This window comes from Scatophagus argus, chromosome 22 (genome assembly GCF_020382885.2).
Source record: "Scatophagus argus isolate fScaArg1 chromosome 22, fScaArg1.pri, whole genome shotgun sequence".
NCBI lineage: Eukaryota > Metazoa > Chordata > Actinopteri > Scatophagidae > Scatophagus > Scatophagus argus.
The window spans coordinates 375,944-402,938 of NC_058514.1; the positions used below are offsets into that span (position 1 = coordinate 375,944).

The 26,995-nt window shown below is 45.7% G+C and overlaps 1 protein-coding gene across 8 annotated transcripts in view; it reads right to left on the reverse strand.

Annotated features, from left to right (window-relative positions):
- Positions 1 to 26,667, reverse strand: part of flncb (filamin C, gamma b (actin binding protein 280)) — a 37,898-nt gene extending 11,231 nt beyond the window's left edge. For 4 of the 8 annotated variants that reach the window (XM_046379186.1, XM_046379182.1, XM_046379185.1 and 1 more), the window contains exons 1-30: positions 25,821 to 26,667; positions 17,811 to 18,059; positions 17,308 to 17,405; positions 15,471 to 15,621; positions 15,131 to 15,249; positions 14,974 to 15,051; positions 14,276 to 14,438; positions 13,722 to 13,922; positions 12,478 to 12,600; positions 10,879 to 11,016; positions 10,622 to 10,748; positions 10,133 to 10,269; positions 9,634 to 9,827; positions 9,443 to 9,556; positions 9,211 to 9,354; positions 8,932 to 9,055; positions 8,687 to 8,847; positions 8,507 to 8,597; positions 7,653 to 7,822; positions 7,461 to 7,578; positions 6,943 to 7,205; positions 6,231 to 6,828; positions 5,156 to 5,329; positions 3,856 to 4,018; positions 3,549 to 3,709; positions 3,238 to 3,405; positions 2,660 to 2,783; positions 2,420 to 2,576; positions 348 to 537; positions 238 to 261 (exon numbers count right to left, since the gene is read on the reverse strand). In XM_046379186.1, coding sequence (XP_046235142.1) covers positions 238 to 261; positions 348 to 537; positions 2,420 to 2,576; positions 2,660 to 2,783; positions 3,238 to 3,405; positions 3,549 to 3,709; positions 3,856 to 4,018; positions 5,156 to 5,329; positions 6,231 to 6,828; positions 6,943 to 7,205; positions 7,461 to 7,578; positions 7,653 to 7,822; positions 8,507 to 8,597; positions 8,687 to 8,847; positions 8,932 to 9,055; positions 9,211 to 9,354; positions 9,443 to 9,556; positions 9,634 to 9,827; positions 10,133 to 10,269; positions 10,622 to 10,748; positions 10,879 to 11,016; positions 12,478 to 12,600; positions 13,722 to 13,922; positions 14,276 to 14,438; positions 14,974 to 15,051; positions 15,131 to 15,249; positions 15,471 to 15,621; positions 17,308 to 17,405; positions 17,811 to 18,059; positions 25,821 to 26,205 — 5,107 coding nt within the window. In that variant the 5' untranslated portion in view covers positions 26,206 to 26,667. The remainder of the gene's footprint in view (positions 1 to 237; positions 262 to 347; positions 538 to 2,419; positions 2,577 to 2,659; positions 2,784 to 3,237; positions 3,406 to 3,548; positions 3,710 to 3,855; positions 4,019 to 5,155; positions 5,330 to 6,230; positions 6,829 to 6,942; positions 7,206 to 7,460; positions 7,579 to 7,652; positions 7,823 to 8,506; positions 8,598 to 8,686; positions 8,848 to 8,931; positions 9,056 to 9,210; positions 9,355 to 9,442; positions 9,557 to 9,633; positions 9,828 to 10,132; positions 10,270 to 10,621; positions 10,749 to 10,878; positions 11,017 to 12,477; positions 12,601 to 13,721; positions 13,923 to 14,275; positions 14,439 to 14,973; positions 15,052 to 15,130; positions 15,250 to 15,470; positions 15,622 to 17,307; positions 17,406 to 17,810; positions 18,060 to 25,820) is intronic. The other 4 variants (XM_046379189.1, XM_046379184.1, XM_046379188.1 and 1 more) reach the window with 1 other exon arrangement.
- Positions 26,668 to 26,995: the final 328 nt, after the last annotated feature.

The window sequence follows — 26,995 nt, forward strand, 5'->3', positions numbered from 1 at the left end:
GATGCTAACATAGCAGGTATATACTGTAGTTCTTTCCAGGAAACAATAGTTTGATATTATACTGATATATACTTTAGTAACAGATGTATTGGCATGGACAATTAAAATTTGATTTCCAGCAAATATAACTTTTATCTTTCAACCTCTCAGCAAAAGGAAAGGTAAAAATCCAGTTTTATCAGTGAAACCACAGAGCTCATGAAAAGCTTCCATCAGTGGAGTATGAGGATTACTCACCCAGTCCATGTCCTCCGATTGACACTGTAGGAGAACGACAAGAGGATGAATGACACATCCAAGTGATGAAATTTGATTGGTTGTCATATCAGTGATGGGCAGAGCCTTACCTGTGACCAGACACTTGCTGGCGTCTCCAGTGGGCAGGGCATGGATTCGGTACGGTGAATAGGGGATCTCATCTCCTCCATATTTGATGGTGATGGTGTAACGTCCTGTCATGTCCGGTACGTAGGACACCGTGTACGTCCCGTCTCTGTTGTCCCGGATGTTCGCCTTCTTGGGTTTTCCCTCTGGATCCTGGAGACAAATGGACAGGAAGTCAGTGGAGAGTACACATGTTGAAGATACAGCACTGTGCGAAAGTACCGGCCATCAGTGGTCTCCTACAGTACCAGTGCAGTACTTTCCCCATCATGTGCAACTGGTGCCCTTTTTGACGCCCTTCAGACTGCCTCCACCACTATACACAAAGATCAGGTCTAGCAGACAGAAATTAAACCCCTCAGTGGCTTCTGATGGTTTGAGACCAGTGGTGTTCACAGTACTCACATGTACTGACTGCAGTTCCACGTCACACAGGATCTAACTCTACTAAATGCAGCAGAGGATGGATGGATGTGTGGATGGAGGCAGGTTTACGAAGCACTCTGGTTAGTGGAGAACTGAACACCACATCTGTGTGTTAGATCATTAGACAAAGCGAATGGAGGTCAGTTCACATGAACACAGGGTGGGGGTTGGGGGTGGGGGTCATCCTTTTGCTACCAGATTGTTTATTTAATGACGCTTATCATCTGATACTCACAAAATACTCTGACACAGGTAAAGGTTCTGCATTTGAAATGTTTAAGTTCAAAAATATTACCATCAAAATAGAAGTGTAAAGCAGCATTAAATGGAAGCACCCAAGTAAACAAGTACACAAGTACTGCAAAACTAAATGTATTTGGTTAGTTTCCAGCAGTGCCGTTCAGGAGCCAGAGACACATTTAGTGATTTGTTTGTTGAAAGAAAAGCTCAGTAAAAACTGAATCAATATTTCTTTATTTTTTATGAAATACTGAAACTGTTTTTCTTCTTAATATGTTGAACTAGAGCTGCCTACAGACAAAACTCTCATGTTCAGCTGACCCACTGAACACTTTAACTATCAAGTATACACACACACACACACACACTTTCGTATGTGTCTTCATACTGCCTCTTTAAAGTGAACGAGGAGGGAGGAGGGGACAGAGGGGTTGAGGGGGAGACATGAGACGAGGGAAGGAGGTGACAGAGGAAAGAGTGCAGGCCTTACACAGCCCCTTTTATGAATACTGAAGGGGATGGTTTTCTTTACTATATGTGTCTCCCACACCCTCCTGCCCCAGTCCTCCACAAACACAGAGGCCTCGCGCCTGCACCCATCTGGACCCTGCAGCAACAGCAACAAGCCCAGCACGGCGGAACAGGAAGTCACATGGACAGTTTAAATCAAAGACAAAGATCAACAGAGTGGTCCGGGTCAAAGCTGTGACTTGCTATAAGACACGTAACAGAGATGCGATTGTGTGTCTTATAGCAACTCACATTCAGTCCTGACTTGATGAATCTGAAGCCTGCATGATTGCAACCTGTTTCCACTCCATAAAAGGTTATTCAGCAGCATCCGACAAGACCTGTGTAGCAGCGTTAATGGTGGTGCACAACAGCTGAAGCTGGGGTGACGTAGTGACAACTTGTGGGACCAGCTGGCGATCTGCTGGGGCTGCTGAGCTAACAGTAAGTAGCATAGTGGTGCTAGTCTGCCAAAATGTCTGTCTAGCTAGAAGGCTTGTTATCAATTTACATGAAGCTTACGAGCTCCATTGTTAACCAAAAGATAAACTAAAGCCGTCATTTCAAGGGAACGTATCTGTTCAGTTCATCTTTGGTAGATGACTGCAGCACACTCAGACTCTTGTGGAGCAGGTTCTACTCCAGCAGAGTATACTGTATACATATAATGAATATAGAAACTGGACGGGGACACACAGCTAATTTAATAGCTTACTCTGGGACTCTCAAGTTCCTTCCGTCAGTGCTGCCAAATTTGGCACACAGCTTTCCACCAAGTGAAGACTTAGGTGTTGTGTAGACTTTTACAGTCTCATGTCACAGACCTGTGACAGCATAACGACAGGAATCAGTCACTCACCAGTATCTGAACAGTGAGCAGTCCCTCTCCGGCATCTCTGGCATCAATAGTGAACTCAACTGGCAGACTGGCTGGCACTCCGGATGCATTCAGACCTGGACCACTGGCTCGAACTTTACTGGCATCATGAGCCGGTAATGTTTTGATCTTAAAAGGACTGAGAGGAGAAAGTTTGAAAGCTAAAAGCCAAACCAGTAAAAGATCGTGTCTTCTGTATGGTCGACCATCTTCAGTACTGACCTGCGAGGGACCTCCTGGTCAGCGTACTTCACACACACAGTGTATGGGCCGTCATTGGCAGGAGTGTAGTTGACTGTGTGAGTACCGTCCCCATTGTCGGTGATGCTAATTGGCTCGGCCACACCTGAGGAACAACCAAAGCTTCGACATAAATTCTATCCATTGTTAGAGCAAGTTTGAGTTTCACATGTTAAGACTGTCCACTTCTTCTGGTTCTGAACTAGGACTGAGCATACGCAGAGTCAGGGTGAATATTAGTTTAGAATTACTCGAGTGAAGTTTTTCTTAGGTCAAATTATTTCTAAAGTATGGATTACATTCTGACTGCATACAAACACTTTGGTGATTTCAACCAAGTTAAGATCACGCAGTTTTTTTGCTGACTGTACTATCTGTTACAACAATCAACATCAGCTGCTAGCGAGACTAGCGGCTCGGCTAAAAACGCTAATGTCCATCCAGACAGATTTTGGAAAAACAACATTATTAGGAGAAACTCATTCTTCACCTTTAGCTGGGATTAGTCCTGGAAAGGAGCTCAGTTATATGAGGACAAATCAGAGTTGTGTCCGTCTTACCTGTGGGCCCATACAGCTGGACCTCTAAGGGGGCCACCCCAGCCTTGCTGCTGTCTACAGCGAAGGTCTGAGGGACATGGGCTCTGACTCCACTTCCTAAGCCGGGACCTGAACACCTTACTTTGCTCGGGTCAACCAGTTCTCGCACTGGAACCCGAAATGGGCTCCCTGCAACACAAGACAGAAGAGGCCGAAAATTATTGTTCCACCTGAAATACATACAGAATCTATAAAATCTAAAACAAACTCAACCCTACAGAACCAGAGAGCCCTGGATGATAATAACAAGATGGATGAAAGAGATGCATCACCTGGGATAGGAAGGCCTCCAAAGGTGATGTTAACATCGTACTCTCCAGGAGTGAAGGGGATGTATTCCACACTGCAACTGCCATCTTTGTTGTCCTTACATGACATCTTTGCCTCAGATGGACCCTCGATGGCCAGACCAAGACCTCCAGTGCCAGCCCCTCTGAAGAAGGGATGGAGCAGAGGGGCAATAAGAAGGAGGTTTGGATGGGCTGAATCAAAGGCCACTCAGTCTGAAACATTCAGATTTGTTTAACTGTTCCAAGATGAAATCCAAGCATGCTATCTGAGGAAATATAACAGAATCACCTGGTCTCAACAGTAAAACGGTTTGGTTTGTTGACCAGTCCTTCCTCCAGGCCTGGACCATAGGCTCGTACTCGACTAGGATCACAACCCTCGGTCACCGACACCCTGAATGGACTCTTAGGCACGGAGACCTCATCAAACAACACTTCAATCAGATGCAAACCTGCAGACAGACAGAGCATCAAGTTACTTCAGAATTCAGCATGTTAGCTGGCCAAATCTTTTGCACTACTAGAGATAATGTATCATGTATGATCTCATACATTTGGTATGTGTCAGCTGAGGGTGGTAAACAGAGGCAGCTCAGAGGCTGTTGGTGTTGTCCCTTGCTCAGATTAACTTTACACTAGCAAGAACATTGGCTTATTTTCTTTATCGTCATGTTTCTAGTCAGTGCAGGGTTTTGAGTGAGCAAACCAGAAGCTACAATCATAGAAACAAATGTATATGTGTTTAAGAGCGACAAAGGAGAGTCCGAGAGAATCACCTTTTATTAAAAACCCAGTCTGACCGAAGCCTCCACAAGGGAGAGTATTTCTGTCCCATAATGCAAAGGGCTGCAGCATGTCACACATTGCTATCAGTGGAAAACCATCTGCTGTGAGCAGACAGACTCCAGCTATTAATACCAGCCACTCGTCCAAGCCACCTCTCAATGTTTTTGACTTTCCTCGCACTGAGCAGCTCAAGGCCAGACGAAATTCATTCATTTTAACTTAAGTTTTCTACTGTACAGATTTCGGGGTGCCTTATTGTCATTGTAGCAATCAACTGCATTTAGCAGCATATACAAATATATAAAAAGGGCAGTGTTTACTTAAAAGAAATATCATCATTTACATAGTAATTTACCTCAAGGAAGCACAGGCCTATGAGCATTTATTCTGCGTGTTAGCATGCTAAGCTCAGCATACTGCTAACCTACCATTAGCAACTTAGCATATCATGTTTTTTGTTTTGAATTTTCATCGAGGGGCTACACTTCTGTTTACATCAGGATTCTGCCTGAAAGGATCTTTCAGAATACCACAAGAGTGAAAACATGATGAAATGATTCTGCAGAAACAAGTTTAATGGGTAAAGCCATAAATGTCTCACTTGCCTCTTTCCTTTTACTGAGGTAGAGGGGAAACAGAAGCCACAAGGCATTTCAACACTGTAATGTGCAACTGTGGAAAAGCTTCCATAAAACTGCAGCACAGCCTCCTGCCTGCACTGAGATTCACTCAGTTTGCGGAAATGCATCGAAAGTCCTTCTGCTTCAAAGGACACTCATTAATACATAGATTAAAAGTCTCACCATCCTCGTATGGGGTGTACTCCACTCTGTAGGTCCCGTCACCTTTGTCGGTGATGTAGGCGTCTGTGTTGGCACCTGATGGGTTGGAGATGCAGGCTTTGATATGGCTGGCGCCACTCTTGCAGTGAGCCCGAGCGTCCACAGTGAAATGGGTGGTCACTTCCCTCAAGACGCCTGAAGAGAGGAAACAAACATGAAAACACTGAAAGAGAAGATCCTGGGCAACAATGATACCTCAGTACAAAAGAGTGATGTCTTCTTCTGAATATCAGAACACAGCGACTTCTACTGCTTGGTCAAAACTAACCAGAATCTGACTTTTTGACATCAGTTTTAGCATATTAAAATGGTTCTGTCTCAGTAATGCAGTCTCTAAGAAAAAAAAAACAGACTGCTGGTGTGTCCCTCAAGTTCTGTTAGGTTTTGGAAAGGATATTTTTAGATTTTAATTGTAATTTTAGGTTCTTATTCAGCATTTTAAACATTTGTGTGTTTAAGATGTTTGGCTAATTTAGTTTGATGAGGGAAAAAGTTTATCTAGACTCAAAGCTGCTCTTGTACTCCCGTGAGTTTATTAACTGTTATACTGTAATTAAGAAGCCCAGGAGGCCAGTAAATAAACCGCTGAAAGATGACTAAGAAAATCCCTTCACCATAAAAACAGACCTCAGAACAGCAGAGATTGGAAACTGTAGTGAAAGAGGATGGCTCTGAACCAGGCTGTACCAAATCCACCCTGTACTGTTGGGTTTCAATAACAGGGTTCAAGATAAGTTAAAATAATTAAGGTAATTTTTTTTAAAAAAGGAACTTGATCTATGTGAAAGTCGTGTACTCCTACCTATCATTCTATTTACTTTATTATTCAAGGGGTTTGAAATGAATGTACATAATAAAGAACCTCTGGCTCCCAAAGCAAACATCAGGATTTAGAGTTTTCAGGCTTTTTCAGCAGTAAATTACAGATTAATTAATGGTAGTTTTAGGGACTGTTGTGTTACAAATATCTAAAATATTAGACTGGATAAAATTGTATAAACCACAACCCAATCAACTTGTAGCAAAATACTTTCACCTCTGGGCTCCACTCCTGGTCCGTAGACCTTCACCCCACTGGTGTCGACAGCTGGGTCCACCTGTAGCCGAGCGGGGAACTTGGGCACTGTGTGCCCTCCATATTTGATGGTGATGGTGTACATGCCGTGGAACTGCGGGATGTAGGTGATGGAATAAGTCCCGTCGCTGTTGTTCTGGACATGAACTTCAGCTTTAGCTCCAGAGTCTGAGATGATCTCGATGGTGAGCTCCGCCTCTCCGGCTTTAGAGCAGTCCACTGTGAAGGATCCATCCTCGTTGACCTTCCCTCGCTCCAGGCCAGGACCGCTGGCTGTCACTTTGCTGGGGTCAAACACAGACTGGACCACAGCCTTGAAAGGGGACCCGGGAATGTGCTGGTCTGCAAACAGGATGTTGATGGCATACTCGCCAGCCTCGGTGGGCAGGTAGGACACGGAGCAGGATCCGTCACCATTGTCCTGACATTCAATCTTGGCCTCACAGGGTCCCTCTACTGTCAGGCCCAGACCACCAGTACCAGCTCCCTTTGTGTCAATGGCAAAAGGGGCCGGTTTACCTACAACACCACCCTGAAGACCTGGGCCGTAGGCTCGAACCTGGTAGGTGAAGAAGCAGAGAAGAGATAAGACTCAAGGACCAGTTCACAAAGTTTGTTGGAAAGAGTTTGCACACAGTCTAAAATCAGACAGAGTTTGGATGGAAGGACTCACTTTAGAGGGGTCGGGGGGCATGATGCCCTCCACAGAGAACGGACTTCCTGGCACAGGGTTTCCGTCGTAGCTGATGTCCACTCTGTACCCTCCTTCCTCCGGGGGAATGTACTTCACCGTGTGCATTTCATTGACTGTGCCTGACTCCAGCTTGCAGGGGATTGGTCGACGTGATGGCGAAGTGATCTTGATATCCAATTTGCCCTGACCTCCAGCATCCTGAGTACTGACCGTGAACTCCTCGTCCTTCCCAACATCCACCTCTTTGATTGGAAACACAAACAAACACACAGGCTGGATGCTTGCTCAGTATTTACTCATCGTTTTAAAACCAACACATTGTAGGATTTAAAGTTTCCTCGAAAAAGTCTTTTTGTGTCATTAAATCAAGCCTTGGAACACAACTTTCCTTTGGATTTCAGTTCAGAGAAGCATCTTCTGAAGAAAAGACTTAATGTTGTGAGAAGGTGAACTGGCTTTACAAACTGATCATCCTGAGCAGGCTCAGATGTACTCACTGCTGTTCAGACCCTGAACTTTGACCTTGTTGAGGTCCAATGGGGGGGCCACACTAATATGAAATGGACTTTTAGGTATAGGGTCTCCTCCATGACACACCGTGATGGACATGTTCCCCTGATGGACACAAAAGCCACAGTTAGCACCAGTTTATCAGTCAGTCCACAAGTTCAAAATGCTGTAAAGCTGACCTGCTGCACAGCGGTGTAGCGGACGGTGTACGAGTAGTTGTGGTTGTCGATGATTTCAAAGTCTCTGACAGCTTCACCTTTAGCTACTCCACCGAAGTGGACCTCGGGCTGGGCTTTGCCGGCTCCCTTCGTGTAGATGGTGAAGTGAGTCGGTTTTCCCACTTCAACGCCTGCAGAGAGTTTGAAAAGAATAAGTTAATTATTCCTGATTACATCACTGTTCAGACAAGAAGTGAGGAGGATTCAAACTTTATCATCATTCTTTAATTTTTTATTTTGTCCTGCTGCATTTGAATCATTTTCTTCGAAGTTTGTTGTCTCAGAATGAGAATCAGATCAGAATTCCTTTATTTATCCCTGGAGGGAAATTCTTGTTTTTACAGACATTGCACATGCAGTATTCCCGACCAAGAAAAGAGAAAAGTGCAGAGTATAAAAAATAGGATAAACTTAATAAAGATAGGATAAACAAAAATGGTTTATCATTCACCCCATCATAATAAACCAGCACTTACTGATTAAGATCAAAACATTTCATCTCTGAAAAGTTAAAACACTCAAACTGCAATCTTGTGTTTACTGAATGTAAGAGCAAAAACGTGAATAGTGAAAACAACAGACATTTTGATCCAAACTTCAAAAATCTGAGACGTCACAAAGACATCATGAATTTTGGATGTTTTTCACAAACTCAAACAATTAAATGATCTTTAATCAGATTTGTGTAGCATGAGTTTGAACTAAATAATGACATGAATTACTCATCGATGTTAGTGTGCGTTAATTAACAGAGCAGAACAGACACCACTATGGAGAGCACACATGCTGAGACGGTCAAACGTTTGCAGCGTCACCTGTCTTATTGAGCCCAGGTCCTTCTGCTCGGACTTTAGCTGCATCGTGGGAAGGATCCACTTTTATTCTGAAGGGGCTGATGGGAATTTCCTGTTCCAACATTAAAAATGAGAGTTTTGTTTAATGCCTTTTATACCAGGAAACATTTCCAGAAGTAGCTCACCTGTGTGTGCTCTCACCTGGTCAGCAAACAGCACCATGATGGTGTACTGACCGGCACCTGGAGGCATGTACTTCACCGTAAACGTGTCATTGTCGTTCTTGATGATGTCGAAGTCGATGTCGGCCTCTGCAGGGCCCACCACACCTGGAGCACACTTGATCCCAATGCTGACGTCACCTGCAGGTAACAGCGGAGATGATAAGCCTCACTCACGTCTCGCTTTGGCCACTTCTAGAGCAGTTTGAAAGATTTAAGTCTCACCCTGTCCGGCCTCGCTGCAGTCCACAGTGAAGTACGTTGGCTCGTTGGCCTTCAGTCCCATCTTCTCCACGCCTGGACCGTAAACCTTCACGTTCTCTGGATGGCTGCCTTCCCCAATTGTCACCTGGTTCACAACACATTCACCGTGTTAAGAAGCCACCAGATGCACGTGTCGTCACGGGTATCACTGTTGTACTTCACTTCACTTCCTGTCATGTCTGTATCTGTGCCTAAAGTGTACACTGGACCTGCTCCGTGTAGTGTGTGTTGTTGTGTTACCCTGAAGGGGCTGTTGGGAACGTTGACGTCGCCCCAGGTGATGATGATGGTGTGTTTGATGGGCTTAGTTGGAATGTAAACACAGAGGAAGGTGCTGTCTCCGTTATCTGTGATCTGTATGTCGATGGGGAAACCCTCGGCGTCCTGAAAGAACAAACACACATTTCACTCGGACTTTCGTCTTGTATTTTTACAGTGTGGTATCAGTACTTCTAAAGCAACGAGTTCTCACCTGAGCATAGAGCTTCAACTCGCCTCTGCCGGCTCCGTGGGTATCGATGGTGAAATCAGCAGGCTTGTTGACGATGCAGCCCAGGGGCTCCAGACCTGGACCGTAACATTTCACCTGAGCAGGGGACAACAATCAACATGTCATGTCGAAGGATGAATCATCTGTGAAGTGTTTCAAAGTCTTGGTCTCACGTTTTCTGGGAAGACATCATTGGCAGTAGGGAGGATGTGAGCCATGAAGGGACTGTCCTTGATGTCCTCATCGTCACATATGACGTGCACGGCATAGTCGCCCGGTTCAGTTGGCCAGTAACGAACATCACATGACCCATCGCCTTTATCATCACACTCGATCTTCGCCTGAGAAGGACCCTCGATGGAGAAACCTGCAGACAATCCGTGATGCACACTTCATTTAACACTTGATCATTTAATCCTCTTAAAATCAGGATCCTCACACTTGATGAAGTAGTTGCAAGCAGATATAAGAAAAAGTGTATTAATGTCAGCACTTATCTGGTACTGTTAATAACACAGGTGTCTGGGCTCCAAATCTTCACAGTAAATTTGCTGGAAATCTGACCAATTGTTGCTAAGACACTTTGTTTCTCTGGAAAAAAAGTTTGTGACCACCAGGTGCCATCTTTAAGCCCCACCCCCAGAAAGCAGCAGGTGAGATGTTGTGACGTACCAAGTGTTCCCACCTCGGTGCCGATGGCCTCCACCACAAAGTCAGCACTCTTCCCCACCATACCGGTCTCTAGACCTGGACCCCACGCCCTCACCTTCTGAGGTCCTGCCTCCTCACTCACCTGAACCTCAAAGGGACTGAAAACACACACACACAAACACTACGTAATAAATGTGTAAAAGTGTGTTTATTAGGTATAATTACCATATTTACCAGCATTCAGAGCTATTTAGAACTATTCTTCAGTATTTGCACAGAGTACATCACTGATGATGGACCATCACATTGTTAAATAAGTCTAACCTAATATGTGACTGTGCTTTGTGTGAAACCAGTGGAGTGCCTCAGGATTCTATCCTGGGTCACCTAATGTTCTGTAGTTACATGGCACCACTAACATAAAACTGATCTGGATCTGCTTCTCTCAGTTTGCTGTTTAGTTCTTCTGTGACATAATCAGAGAATATGGACATCAAGTCCACATCTCACCTGCGTGGGATGCTGTGTCCTCCCCAGGTGATGGTGACGGTGTATTTTCCTCTTATGATGGGGTAATAATTACACTCATAGATCCCATTTTCCATCTCAAAAACCTTCACAGGCTCCTCCAGGCCCTCTGGATACAAAATAAAAATATAACCCACAGTCAGTACTGCCCATCACGCACTGTTAGGGAACATCTATAACAGAATAATAGATTTAAAACGCTGATAAGCGACAGGTATTTTGGTGTCATGACATCTTACTTGGTCCCTTGACAGTGACTTTGAGCTCCCCGCTGCCAGCTCCTTTGGTGTAAACTTTAAAATCAGCCACTTCTTTCACCCTCAGGCCCTTGGGCTGAAGACCTCTGCCCGATGCCCTGCAGGCGTTCGGGTTACAGGCTGTGAGGATCGATCAGGAGATCAGGGTCACTGTTTAGACTGGGAGATGATCTTAAAATGATAATGAAACTAACATTCACACCAACACACACTAATGTTTTTCTACTTCTTAAGTAGTCCTGAATTAAAATCAATCGAAATTCTAATGTCCAAGTCACCCTGACTCTGACTTCTGAGTTCCAATACTGAACTTACTTACTGAACTTACTGAACAAATAGAGGTCATCCTGGTCGAGCAAACCGTTCTTTCTTCAATGTTTCAATACAGTTTAGTTTACGTTTTTGTGAGTTTTTTAGCATAGAGTTCCAGAGAAATCCTGGTGAAATGAATCACTGAACAGCGAACGGCTGAAGGTCCATACAAGGTACATACAAAAAGAGTCCACGTTGTCTATGCCTGGACTGAACCTAAACCTAACACACACACACACACTGCAGGTTTGTCTCTGTTAGTCATCTCATCAGTGCTGAGAGAAGCAGTTTGCTGAGGCTAAAAGGAAAAAGCAGCAGAGATGAAGACAAGATGAAACCAAGAGGATTATCAGCCTGAGGAACAAAGAGCTGCAAGTTCATGAGAAGAACGATTCAATACTGTGAGGCAACATGACCACAGAAAGGTAAAACACTGGGTAAAGCTGATAATCACTTCTTTAAGAAAATACTTTACAGCTTAATGTAAATGGGAAAGGAAGAGGGGGAAGTGAAGGAGGATGAGTGTGATGATGAAGGCCCAGGTGAAACAAACATCTATATGGTCACTTCCACTCTCATCAAATGTGTGGGAGGCTCTAAGTTTTACCGTGTCAGGTTTGTGTTATGTGTGTACATACTGTTTCAAATATGTTAGCTTTTGCTGTTTTTCTAAAGTTTCAAGTCAACATTGTTAGTTTCATTAGCAGTTACTCTAATGACAGAGTTAACTGAACAGAAGAGGTTTTGTAAGGTGACCGTCCAAACCAAAGAAGTTGGCTGGTGCTGCCTCCACATCTTTGACGTCCTAATATTTCTGATTTATTATTTTATCAGACAACATAATTGGACTAATCTGGCTTCTTTGTTCAATAAAAGATTTTGTAATAAAAGGTTCACATCTACAAATTTGCCATACTCACAGTTACAGGTAAGGACACCTTGATATAATCTATCCTGGGACACCAGAATAAACTCTGATGTCTGTAAGTTAGGCGGCATTTTTTCTTTGACAAAAGAAAATAATTGTCAGGATGAAATCACTGATTCCTGACATCATCCACAGAGAGCTCAATACGTCAACATTCCCTCTGTTTCTGGGCTGTAGAAGAAGACAAAGCTGCTCAGGATGAAGCGGGTGCTGCACATGCTGTAAAGCTTTGAAGCCCCTCCTGAGAGATCAGAGGCAGGGATGGTTTTGAGTTGAGGTGGAGGAAACCAGGCTAGCACAGGCAGGCTCCAGTCACACCCCCACCCCCAGTCTATACTAACTTGGTCGCCTCGGTTTGGGAGGGGTTGGAGGGGGGCCTCTCTTTGTCTTGTCTGAGGGTGGAGTGCGTATGGACTGAGGTCCAGTCTGCACCGGAGAACCAGAAGGCGGGACGCTCTGTGAAACTGAAGGAGGGAACAACAGTGACGATACATTTGTACACAGGCAGAGAGGGGACAGAGACCTCCAGAGCTCAAGACCAGCAAACTGCCAGGTCACCAGACCCACAGGAGAGGTAGGACCAAGTCAGGTTATACAAGTCGCTAACAATTTAGTCGTGTCTAGACTAGCAAGTCAAGTCCAATGTCTTAAATCAAGCCCAAAGTCAAGTTCTAAGTCAGGTCAAAACAGGAAAGTCTAGAGTGATGTCAAAAAGTGAGAAAGGAAAGTCCCAAATCAAGATGGACAAGTCCCAAGTCAACGCTGATAATACCCAATATTTATGAGATTAGCAAGTCAAGACAAATAAGTCCAGGGTCCAGTCAATCCAGGCCAGTCTTCAGTCAAGATAGCAAGTTTCAAGTCAAGACTGGTAGGGTCAAATTAAAACAAGCAAGCCCATGTCCAAAGCTTGAGACAGGCTAGACACAGATAAAGACAGTACTTAAAAAAAATCCCAAGTCAAGTCAAAATCCCAATTCAAGCTCTAAGTCGAGACAGGCAAGTCCCAAGTCAAGTCTCAAGTCAAATTAGGCTATTCAAGACAGCCCAGACATCCCAAGTCAAAGATGAACAGGTCCCAAGTCAAGTTCTAAGTCAAGTCAAAACGAGTGACAGGAAAGGCCAATGAGAAGACTGAACACCACAGCCCAAAACCATGAGAGCGCACAGCTTCAGCCAATAATACAGCCAGTACTAAAGAGCAAGCACTAACTGCCCCATCAGACCTGGACCCAGACTGAACTGCAGACTTATGGAAACAGTTCTTTGGTCAGTCAGTCTGGACGTCAGATTTCAATGTGACACCCACACTGATTAGAAACAGACGCTGAGGAGCAGGAGATGATGGTTACAAGAGGAAGGGTCAAAAGGTTCATTCTGCTGCTCTTGTACGATGAAGTAAGTGAAGTCAAAGTTCCTGCAGGCTTGAAATTTTAGTTAACATTAAATGGAAATTAATCTATGACAACATATGGCTTCCATTTGAATTTTCAACATTTTACGGAACCACAGAAACCTTCTTGAACAAAAATTAGTCAACAGAACTGACAGTGTGCATAGAGGTGGACACAAATATAAAACCTACCCTCTGAGACGTGGACAGTGAAAGGACTTCTGGGAATCTGCTGCCCAGCAAAGGTCACATAGACAGTGTGAGGTCCCTCCAGGACAGGAACATAGGTGCACCGGAAAATACTGTCGCCTTTGTTCTCTAAGACAATTTCCACTGTATCCCTCCGACCGTTTGAATCAACAATGATGACGCCTACATCCCCAGAACCCGCCCCTGATGGACAGACAGAGGGACAAGAAGACCTTCAGAGACTGACAGAAGAAACTCACTGGAACAGACAGGCTGAACTGCTGCAGCTTTGCTTTGAGAATCAGAACTGAGGTGGGACTCAAGTGAGGGAACATGAACAGAAACTTAAACTTTTGCTTTTCAGAGGGTAGCACTGGAGGAAAGATCACAGAGTCTTTAAAATCTAAAGGGTTCATCCTTTGGGAGCAGGATACCAGTGTTTTTAGCAGCTGTCTTTGCTTATTAGTTGAACAGTTCATGCTGTCTAAACTGAAACAGTTTTAGGTTGGAACTCATGGTTTATTTCAGTATTCATGAGTTTCAGTTGCAAAGATTACCTGCTGTATAAATGTCAAAGTATGTTGGTTTGTTGGCCACATTTCCCATCTGCTGCAGTCCTGGTCCACGGGCCTGAACCTTGGATGGGTCGCCCATGGCCTTTGAAACATTCACCATGAAGGGACTTCTGTCGATGTCCTGCCCAGCAAACAGCACCTTCACCTGGGAGGAAAAGTGACACACAGGCCTGTCAGGGTTTCTGACGCGTCACTTCACTCACCAATTGATCAAATCAGCAAGCAACACTGAGTCACCTGTTCCCATGTGCTCACCTGATGGGGTTACAACAAAGTTAATATGGAGGAAGGAGGTGGACCTTCTAACAATCAATCGAACAGCTGATAGAGCTGTCATGTGATGATGAATTATCTTTATTGAAATCCCTGTTTGTCTGTAGTAAAGTTTCCATTACCAATAAAGCATTTGAAGTTTACAACCATTAAAGTTTGTGTCCAGAGCAAAAAAAAAAAAAAAAAAAAAAAAAAAACAATTGAAATGATCTCTAAATATTGGTGTTTTCAAACAAAAAACGTCACATGAAGCAAACTAGGAGTTGTTTTTGTGTATATCACACGGTCACATTCAGTGCTTAAGTCACATGATGACACCTGAGTCAGCTGTGTTCAGTGAAGTAAACCATGACACGGTGACCTTTGCACTGATTGCTTTTTTAAGGGTTTAAAGAAAGTTTTCTCACTTTATGAAGCCCCTCCACTTTGGGCAGGTAGACCACGGAGTAGGTCCTGTTCTTGTCGTTGTTGGCGATCACTCGGGCCTGATGGACACAGACAGTAAATGTCAGCTGTATTTCACTTTGTTTGAACATATATAAACATAAGAGTGTGTCGTCCCACCTCCTCTGTGTGTCCCTCTGGATCTTCCACATAAACCAGAACTTCACCTAATCCAGCCTCCACCGTCTCCACCAGAAACTCTGCAGGTTTCAGAACCACGTTACCTCGAGGTTCAATACCTGAGCACCACAACAGAGGAACGATGTTCATGACAGAGCTTCAGTCATAAATTGTCACAGAATTGAAAGGATCATTCAGACTTTGGTCAGGCTAAAAATGTAAAATATTTCTATCTTGGAAACATGTAGACAGCACACAGTGGATTTTCATTTGAAGTTAATACAAGTGGATTTATAGTGATCAGTTTTTGGATGGACCTTGGTACTGTGTTTTTCCTCACCTGGACCATAGGCTTTGGCCCTCTTCGGGTGCAGCGTCTTTGCCCTCAGGGGGGCACCGGGCTTCAGTTTAGATTTGGGGAACTGAGACAGGTAAGTCATCACAGAGTGCTCGTCCACATTAGGATCAACGATCTCCTCTGGAGCAATCACCTAAAGAAGAACAAGAGGATGAAAACAAGGACACACCTGCAGACAGTCCTCATATAAAAGCAAGAAGCTGCTCTGAAAAGACTTTCTGCCACAAACACATCACAGAGGCTCATTAGAGGGAGTACAGAACATTTTAATTAGCAAATAATGTGAAGCTGCTTTGCTCGTATTGACTCTGATTATACTGACTCCAGAACCATCAATGGAAGAGAAACTGGAGACAAAATAAAGAAAGAAAATCTGAATTAACTGTTTTACAGACAAAATAACGGAGGAGTGACTTTGAATGTAGAGCAGTGGCTGAACACATGAAACGTCTGTTAAATGTCAAACAGCTGCTCCTCTGATGGATTCTGTTGTTCATTAGCAGAGCAGGTAGATGGTTTTAAATCCTCTGCTGATCCCTGCAGTGTTGGACTTTTACATACAAACATCGATGACATTCGAGTGCAAACATGTTCATATTAAGGCCATCAATACATTTATCATCATAATTTGTGAGGTTTTTTCATTATCTGAGCATGCGGAACGATTAACATATGAGGACCGACAACGCAGCCTTGGGTAACGCCGCATGCTTTTTGTTGTTTGCCCAGATTTCTATTTATGTCACAAATTATTTATAAAAAGAGTCACGCATTTCATCAAAAACCAAAAATACAATTCATTGAGCTTACTGTATGTTATAGTGGGCAGCATTATGAGACTATGTTTGGGACAACAAAATAACAAAAGCATGAAGAATTCAGCATTTCTTCTTCACTTTACTGTAAGATGATTTACAGAATGTATAAATTAAAATATAAAATACAAACTAAATGTGATCCAAATCATTAAAAAAAGACTAATTGTTTTTTGGCCTCGTGTTCAAAATCCTGCCTGTGGCCAACAGAACAACTGACAACTGAAAAACAAGGAAAAACTGATTAAAAGTCAAAAAATATCTGATAAAATACAACCTCTAATTTGAGTCCCAATAATCTGCTGCCTCTGTGGGTTTTCCTTACGTTCACCCGACTTTTGCCTTCCTGATTTCTGACTGGTTAGTTAAATCACGTGTCAGAAACAAAGAACATGCTGTTGTTGTTGTTGTTGAGATATCAAAGTTTCCAGTGCAGACCCTGGCAGGTGCTCTCATTAAATCTAAAAACATCTGCTTCATTTAAACACACATCGTGGTTGAAGACAGGAAGCTGCTGTGAAGACTCGATGCTGTTCTTCCTCTGATTCTACGGTTTGTGTTTTGTCTTCACTGCGTCTGCTGCTAATTTAAGCAGCTGGCTGCAGGATCTGCAGGATCACCCTGCGCTCTGAAAATAGACCAGATCGGCATTTAACACGAGCGGAGGGAAGGTTCCTGATGCTGCCGGTCAGATCACAGCAGAACTCTCAGTATGTCATTTGTCTCAAGAGCTTCAAAGTTTTGATTTCTCTTTGATAACATTTAATCTGCTTTAGCAACCTGAAAGGAGTTCAGATTCTACAGCTACGAGCTAATAGCTGGTGGATCATTTATAGGCACATTCAAGTGTTTCCTACACTAAAAGGATTTCTTGCTTTCTATCATTTCTGGATAAAATGTTCAGTATCGGGATTTTTCTACAACTGTAGGTCAGATTCTCGTGGTTGCGGTTTGATGAATCCACCATGTTGTAGTATTGTGGCGAAGGAACAGGCAAATGTTACCTGTGGCACCCCAAGCCAGTCGTCAGCCTGCTGCATGGCCTCTCTGGCGTTCTCCACCGGCTGACTGGGATCCCATGTTTCCCAGTCTGGACACAAACCTGAAGGCAGCACAGAGACAAACTGAAGCAGAGAATCTGTAATGTGTGACGTCCAGTTCTGCAACGTGAGACTTTTAAATACTTTGTAAAGGACAGAAACTGCAGGACAAGTAGGAGAGCTGAGGAACCAGATAGCTAAAAACATGTTCAAATGTTTTCAAAAACAAGACAAAACCATGAACTAAAGCAGAAAACATCTGACTCAGATCTGCCCTCAAACCCGACCGAGATTTAACAACAGAGCTGATCAGGAACAGCAGTCGTCTGATCACTGATTCAGGTGTTACAGCCACAGTTCAACACATTTAAGTAGTTTAAATGAAGAACTTGTGTCTGGTTTCTTATTCAGTTGTCAACGATTATTAATCCAGATCTGGGACATCACAGTCCTCACTGTGGACTTACCTGGGGCGCAGTTGTCCACCAGTGCTCCCAGTGCCTTGCCATCCCTCCAGTCTCGGTGGAAGTTGGTGATGGGGAGCTGGGGCACCTTGTTCTGGATCCAGCCCAGGAGACGCTGTTTGGGGGTCAGTTTCTTGGCATCCTCGTCGTCTTCATCCTCCCACATGGGCATGGAGATGGAGTAGTGCAGGATGAGGGTCCAGATCAGACCCAGGATCAGCTTGAGGTTCCCATCCACGATGGCTTTAGAGTCTGATGGACAGACAGGTTAAAGAGGGACATGTTAGCATTTGTTGGAAATGCTTGAAGTTGAAGATCCATCAAGAAAGAAATCAATCCGCCAACAAAATCCCTCATCAACTCATCGGTTATCATGTGACCACGACTGCACAGGCTCTGGCTCCAAATGACATCGTCTCAACAGGATGGCAGCACTCGTACGGGGATATTCTGGCTTCCCTCCCGTACAGCAGGAGGAAATGGAGACATGTCAGCCATCTTTATTTACTGTCTGTTTCAGAGTTTTTCACTGTTAGTCTTGCAGTCAGCTGAGCTAATTATCGTATGTGCCTCATTTAACAAGCAAAGTCACGTACAAACCACACGTTTCAGTTTAAAGTCACTGAACTGAGGTTGGGAGGTCGTCGAGTCAGTAAGGTTTATTGTCTGGAAACCTCAAAGTCTGAACCGGGTTCTGTGCTGCGGCGGACAGACGGACAGACAGACAGACGGACGGACAGACGGACGGACAGACAGAAATATGTTTTTCACTGAATATTTTTCAGGTAGTTTCACCTCTCAGTCAATCAGTCACACGGTCTGAATCGTGTGATGACATCAGTTTGATGGGCTTCAGCCAATGAGCATCTGAGTTTTTCACCGGTTCTGTTCTGTTCAAGAACGTGAGATCTGCTCGCCAAAATAAAAGTCCACAGCTCTGCATTGTTTATCTTTCTGTTGCCAGGAGACGTCTTTTATTGTGAAAGTTTCATCCATCAACAACAGAGTAAATCTGCTGCAGGATGATGTCATTCAACCCCCCGTCTGAGGAATGAGGTCAGTTTAAATAGGAAACACATGTACACACACACACACACACACACAGTGTTACACACATTCAGGAATCTGAGGGAGAGCTGCGAGTTGTTTCTAAACTGAAAACCAGTTTGTTTTACCAACTTTTATCCTAATGACTCTTTCTGTTTTACATGAACACACACACACACAGTTTATTTAATCCGCTGTAAAAAAACAAAAAAACATTCCTGCTTCCCCCCTTTTTCATTTCTTTTCAGTGCTCGATGAAGGTCATCATGTTTTCACCACATGACCTCATGTCACCTTTAAATGGACCAATGAAAACACCCCCTGTGAGGCAGGTTACGTGCTGGATCGTCCAATCAGGGACCACAGCGAGACAGAAGAAACCAGTCGTTCATAAATCATCGGTGAGCTCAGACTGTGACACACTGAGCTGTTAACAAACTCCTCGTACAGCTTCAGCTTCAGCAGATCCTCAACTGCTGTCAGAGTCTGAACGTCATCCAACTCACAGCCGACCTGAAGCCCTGATGCTAATGTGTGTGTGTGTGTGTGTGTGTGTGTGTGTGTGTGTGTGTGTGTGTGAGTGAGTGCGAGCGAGTGTGTGTGTGTGCGCGCTTCCTGTTGTCTCATGGACACACTCATGAAATCATATTTTCCTCCTCTGAGATCAGATGTCTCCTGTCACACACACACACACACACAGGAAGCTCAGTGTCCAGAGATTAGTCAGGTCTGCAGTGCAGAGAGGAAACGTGGTGTTGGGAGCGTCGCTGAAATGTTTCCCCAGGAAACAGAAGCTGCTGCGGTTTGTTTGTGCTGCGTGGAGGTCAGATGAAGCGGCTCATCGGAGCCTGAAGGAACGTCTGAATCGTTCTGTTCTTCAGGAGAACACGTGATGTTTTTATCCAACAACCTGAGCTGGAGTCACAGTCTGGTTTCAGTGTTTGCAGAGTGTGTCTCTCTCAGTGCTCAACAGTACTGCACTTCTAATAAACTTACATAATAATATGATTCTACTTATGTACAATATTTAGGTACTTGACTTGAGTCTTTCCACAGCACAGCAGGATGCTTTTAAACGTAAGCGTGGATTTGTGTGGAACACGTCTGTCTGTGCTGAATGGCTTTGGCCCACCTGACTGATCGTCTGCCACACAGCTCTTGTCTGTTGTCAGCTCATTACAAACAGCATGAGCTGACAACCTGACTGTGATGGAGGCAAACCCGCGGGTGGACGCCGACCACAAGGCCAGCAGCTCAGTGCTAAGCTGGTTTACACATGAAACCTGTGCACAAACCGCTGATGTGATGGGACTTTTTGTCCCAGCTGAGACACCGTACTCTGGTGTTCTGAGCTGCACAACAACACGTCTGTGTGCAACACAAAGCGTCCTGTTGGTTGACGTCCCACTGAGAGCAGCAGCAACAGTCACCAAGCAAACGAGGGGAACAACGGAGTCCTGAGAGGACGAGTGTGCGAGACGGAGAGACTGTGTAATGTGACATTTACAAAGAAAGACCCCGTGGACACAGAGAGGAAGTGATGGAGGGCAGCGGAAAGAGGAAAAAGAAGTGATGACGACGGAGGGAAAGAATTAAGAAACATCATGAACTCTGCTGCTGTGGGACAAACAAGAAGACCGTGTCCATGTCCTCAAAGTCTCACAAATGAAGACTCTGTCCTGACTGGGACATCAGAAGAAAACTGTCCTGCTTCTTGTCTTAACTTCAGCCAATCAACCTTCAGCAGATCAAATGAGTGTGTGTGTGTGTGCGTGTGTGTGAGCAGAGTGTGTGTCCATCAGTACTGTGAGCCGAGTGGAGACGTGGGAGGCTTTTCTCTGCATGACTGAAACTTCATGTGTGTATGTGCTGTCCTGCAGGCTGACACAAAGCAGTGAAAACCACAGAAGAAGAACTGACGAGCAGCCGCCATCAGAACTGAGAAGAATTAAAACAGACGAGACTAAAACGACTGAAAGAAGGCTACTCGATAACAACATGCAACAACAATTTAGATTCTTATCAAAATATGAAAACCAAATGAAAAATCATGCACACACACACACGCTCAGCAGGTGGACATCAGCTGTACAAACGTGTGTGTTGCTGTTTATCCTAAAGAACCCCGAGAGAGTTCAGCTTCGCACACACACACCTGTGACCCATAAAAAACCTTAAGTGTGTGTGTCCAGTCAACAGCTGGAGGGTTGAGATCTCTCACACACACACACACACACACACACACACACGTGCTGAAGACGTGTGATTGTGTCCAACATGAAAGGACAGAAACAAACTGGCTCTGTTGCTCACATCATATTCATATCACAGACATCAGAACCAATCAGAAGAGGCCAGAGAATCAACAGTGACCCTGAATGGACCTCATCACAACCTCATCACAGCAACATAAAGTTCTGTTACTTTCAGTCATTTAATGACTTTAACCTGCTGGGGGCTGAGAGGATCAAAAAGTCTACTGACATCATCATTTACTCATTTAGTATCATCAATCTGAATCTGCAAAGTGACAAAAGTTACCAAAACTCAAGTACACGACAATAAAACAGTTTTCTGTAAGGACTAAGCAGAGTAAACTAAAATACAAGTAAACTTGAGTAAATGACGTGTCGGCCTGTCGAGGATCTGCTGACCCTCCAGCTGCTGGCTGAAATGTCTGAGAGCAACTGTGACGACAGCTGACACACACACACGCACACACACGCGCAAGCATTCAGCCCCGACCCCCCCCGGCCAGGACAGACCACATGACGTGGGGGGCTGACAGCCTGCAGACTGAAGCTCTGTTGTTCACAGTCAGGCTGAACGATAAGGATGACAGTCAGCAGATCGTTTCACCTCCTTCACACTCAGAACTCCATAGAGAAAACTCAGCATTTTACAGTACACGCGGTTTACAGCTTGTAAAATCTCCTGTCTAGCCCTTATGATGTCATAGTGATGTCACAGCGATGTAACATGCAGTCAATCAAGATTTGAGCCATAAGTCAGCTGACAGAAAATTAATCAACAGTTTTTATTCTTCATCTAAACTGTCGTTTCTCCAGCCAAACGCATTAAGTGTGTGTCAAATCTGTTTTCACAGTAAACGGAATCAGCTGGTCAAACAGAACGAGACATCATTTGGACTTCTCAGACTTTTTATGGACTAATTACTTCAGTTGTTAATTAAGCAGATGAATGAATAAGTTGGCGGCACGTTGGTGCAGTGGTTAGCACTGAGGGCTCCAGGTTCGAATCCCGGTCTGGGTTTGCATGTTCTCCCTGTGCCTGCGACGGTTTTCTCCGGGTTCCCCGACTTCCTCCAACAGTCCCAAAAACATGCACATTAGGTTCACTGGCTGCTCTACTGTCCTGAGGTGTGAGAGTGTGTGGTTGTGTGTCTTTGTGTGTCGGTCCTGCGATTGGCTGGCGACCAGTCCAGGGTGAACCCGCCTCTCGCCTGCAGTCTGGGACAGGCTCCGGCCCCCAGCGACCCTGATGGATCAGCAGTAAAGAAAATGGATGGATGGATGAATAAGTTTAAGGAGGTGACACTGAAGTGTTGAGCAGCTGACAGCAGCAACAGATGGAGCGACTCCCCATCACAGCTGAGTCGTCAGCACTTCCTGTCAGAGCCATCGTTAGGTTTCTTCACACAGCACAGCTTCAGACACACGACGGCCTGCGTCTCTCAGAAAAACTCAGTGGGAAATGTCTGAGTTTACTTTAGTTTTTAAGTTTAGCGTTTAAGTCCTACACACTAAACTAAGGCCTGGTGTGAGTGTGGGTGAGGACTGGCTGAACGTCTACAGACCGCCCCGCGTCCTTCAGACGCCCGTCGCCCCGCGTTAGACCTCACTTCATCTCCCGTCGGGCCGCCGTGAGGCTGACCTCTGACCTGCTGCTGTCTGACCCTCGCAGGCTCAGAGGCAGCTTCTCCCTGCCAGCAGCCGCCCGGGCTTTAAAACCGTCTCATTGCTCTGTAAAATTCAGCTGAGCTGCGTACAAGACGCTGCTGTAAGCTTCACGTCGCCTCAGGTCACCGGCTGTGATCAGAACCTCAGGCCGCCGGCGTGGCTCCATCATACGACGCTTTAATCGGCCTCCAGAGTCAGTGTGCCACAGGAAGGATTTACGTATGGACCGACCATCGGTCTGTGGTGAGGACGTGTTCGTATCGATATCACATGGATAACAATATTATTACAATTTGTACAGAAAGTCTGAGAAATAAAAACGCTGTCAGACTAACTGATCTTTAACCGAGTGTTTACATCTGCTCAGAGCTCACGATGTCGTCTGGTGTTGCTTCAAGGCTTCAGAAAACTTTTTCTGACGGTCGGCTCGTAGGAACAGAACCATGCTGTTCTCCTCCACGTCCCTGCTGCAGGAAACATGAGCTCATCAGAGAGATGGGGGCAGGGGGTCTGGGCTGCTGATCTGCATTTATCCAGACGGACTCCAGACTAATTGTTCTCAGTTAAAAACAGCCTGACATCATTAAAACGGAGGACTAGGGGAACCCGCTGCTTCCTGATGCTCTTCAGCCTTCTGCTTCTGACGTGGGTTTTACAGGGTGAACTCAACAGGACCCTGAGCCAGAACCCAGAACCACAACGCTACTGTGCCTTGAACGGCCTCGTTTGTTCACAGGAAGTCAGCTTGTGAACCGTGAATGTCTGATAGCCTAAAGTGAATCTCTCAGACTTTTGGACTGTTGGCTGACTGCTCTTCGATTCGGGTTCGTCATGATGGTGGAGGCTCTGAAACGGTTCCCTGAGTCCGCGACTGAGTGAAGACCCTCAGCCCGTCCTGACACACCCATTCAGGATCTTCCCACCTGTTGATCCAGTTTACCTGTGGACTGGTCCAGCTGTCCCACCCTGATGTTGCTGCTGTCCCAGCTGGTTTGAAATGTGTTGCTTATTAAGAATAACCAGACATTTACAGAGTGGGAGCAGGAGTGAGTGCGCTGATAAAATGATCCAAACACACACACACACGTCTGTCAGATGGAGTGTGTGTAGTGCATCGGCCAGAGTGTGTGTGGAGGCGGGACATTCCTGTGTGCTGACTGCTGCTGCACATGGAAACCATTACAGGCTGAGAGCGAGCGAACAACGAGAGGAAACACTGAGCTCATCGTTCACTGCGATGTTCGTATTGTGTCCACCGGAGCAGCACACACAGACCTGACAGACGGAGGCTCATTTGGGACAAAACATCTTCTTCTGACACCCATCGGAATCTGTTTGTCTCGCAGATTTAAGTTTGGATAAAGTCAAAGAAACTGACAAAACGACCTCAAAGTAACTGGACTCTTTCACATCATTTTGTATCTGTGAATTACTACACAAAACAACTTTTACTGCAGTTTCAGGCCCTACAGGTGCTGTATGACATCACCAGTGAAGAGTCATGTGATCTATGGCACACACACGGCTGAGCCGCACACACCAACATGACAGTGACCAGAGCAGCAGAAACCCGTCAGATTCTGGACCACCTGAAAGCCAGATTTTTGTTCTGACTTCAGGACACGTTTCTGTCTTCAGCCTGTTAAATGAAGAAAGACGTTTTTCCACCGTACTGATATGAAACAAAAGCCGGCGAGTTTCTGTGTTTCTATCAGACGCTGTGGACTGAAGTGGGTCTCACTTGGTGGTTTCTTCTCTGTGTGTCTCACGTCTATTTTCGGCAGCTGTTGGTGGAGCGAGAGCAGATCTCAGCTGTCCTGCCATCAATCAGCTCCTACCCCCCACGAGCCACAGCCCCCCTCCTCATGGGGACTGTCCAGGCCTCACAGGGTCCCCCCAGGCCTCACAGGGCTCTGAACCTGTCTGACCTACTACCTTGAGATTACCACTTGTCCTCTCCAGGCAGACCCGTGAACAGCAGCTCTGCTGACACCACATTTTAAATATGAATATCTGAGAGTAAAATGAATCTAAATTGGGGCAAAAGAGAACAAAAGGCATCTGTTCATCACTACGGGGGCAGCCGTGGCCCACAGGTTGGAGAAGCGGCTTGTGATCGGAGGGTCACCGGTTCGATTCCCCCACCGGACAGGCAGGAAAAGTTTGGGTGTGGTGGAGTGATTAATGCGATAACAATGCTCCTCCCCTTCATTAGCTGGCTGATGTGCCCTTGAGCAAGGCACTTAACCCCCCAGTTTGCTCCCCGGGCGCTTGATGCTGCCCACTGCTCCTGTGTGTGTTTCACTGCATGTAATTTGCCGGGTGTTGCATGTGTGTGTTCAGCTAAGGATGGGTCAAATGCAGAAGACGAATTCAGTGTGTGTGTGTAAAAATATATATACTGTCAATAAAGTGATTCTTCTTCTTCTACACCCACTGATCTGATGCCTTCTGACTGATTATATACCGTAGTACTGCTGTACTTTTACCTAAATGGAACATTATCGTATGTGACGACTGTGAACGTACAGTCACACAACCACGAACCAATCAGCAGCTCTTCACACCTGAAGCTTCTAACACACCTGTGACCAGCAAGAACTCGTCAGCGACACAGAAAAGTGAATCGACATGAAGCTCGTTCAGGTCCTCACGGCTGAGTCCGGTCCAGAGGAACATCCGGAACACGTCGGACACGCTTTCGCAGTTTAATGAAAAAAAGCTGTTTTTGTTTCCTCCACTTCAAATCAATGAGCCTGAACACAGGAAATTTCTAACAAAAGCTTTTCAGTGACAGACAACTCGAGCCTGTCATCAAGCATCCAAACATCACAGATTTACTGATCACTGCTCAGTTTCTCTGAGGTCCAGACTTCCTCTCTGTGTTCCTGCTTTGAAAATGTGTTTTTACGTGTGTGATGTTCACTGACACCGGAGTAATCAGTGTCAGAGCTGCATGTCTATCTGAAACCTTCACCATCACCTTCTTCAGTGCAGCCCTCAGCTCTGACTCATACTTTAAGAAGTTCAAACTGGCCGGACTCACCAATGGAGACCAGTTTGATGTGTTCTCTCTCCAAGAACTCCAGAGCCACAGAGACGTTCTCCAGTTTCATCTGTCTGAAGTTGGGTCTGGAGTGGTACTTCCGGTACATCTTCTTCTGGCTCAGCACCTCCAGCAGCCCGATCAGCTTCAGGCCGTCGCTCAGGTCCTTCTGCAGGTCGTTGATGCGTTTGTTGATGCACTTGAGGTGCTCGTTGCACCACCTGGTAAAGGTGTTCTGCTGAATCTTCTTCCACGGAGCGTCCTCGGCCAGGTCCTTCTCCGTGGCCGGCATCTCCTCCTCCTCCTCCTCGCAGAGGTCGGCGGGGCTCTGGTAGAACTGCGGCGGCAGCTGCTGCGGCTCCAAGTAGCTGCTGTTGCTCAGCATGTTGCTCCGCTTTTATAGCACAAATCCGAGTGGGAAGAGAAGAAAAGGCAGAAAAAAGCGCAGAGACGGAGGAGCGGAGGAGCGGAGCGCAGGGGCCGTGCCAGGCCTGCCGGGAGCGACGCACTTCACCGAAGTCTGCGTAAAGAGTGAAACACGCGCTCCGGGCACACAGCCGATCCCGGGGCAGTTAGTCCAGAGCCACAGGGGTCATGGGCTCCTGCGGGATTCAAATCTCAAGACAGTGACAGAACAACAATGAAACAGAAGAGAAAGAAAGTTTTTGCTCTTCCTCCGGACGGACTCGCTGCTGTGTCCGGGAAGCGACGCGCAGACGGCGGCGTGGCGACCTGTTGAGAGTCGGGGCTGCGGCTGACGTGATGAAGGCTTTAGAGAGCTCGGCGTCACTCTGCTCGACTCCCAGCAGCGGTCCTGCCATGACCATATACAACTCCGGCCCGGGCATCCTCTAATCCCGCAGAGATACGGAGGCCGCAGCTGATTGGGCGGCGGTGGGGTAGGGGGCGGGGTCACGTGGGACTCCCCCCCCGCACACACACACACACACACACACACACACCGCAGGTCCCGGGGCTCCACACACCGTGATACTTTCGGTATTTTTAGAGGCTCCAAACCGGGAGAAAGACCCGGGGAGGGGGTCTGTTTGGAAGGAGCTGCTCGTGAACTGATGTCATGTGTGGGCAGCCAATCAGATTACGGTGGGCCAGGAGGGACAACAACGTCACATTTTCTGTAAATCTGGACCTTAATAGTTTCTTCAGTCATGTCA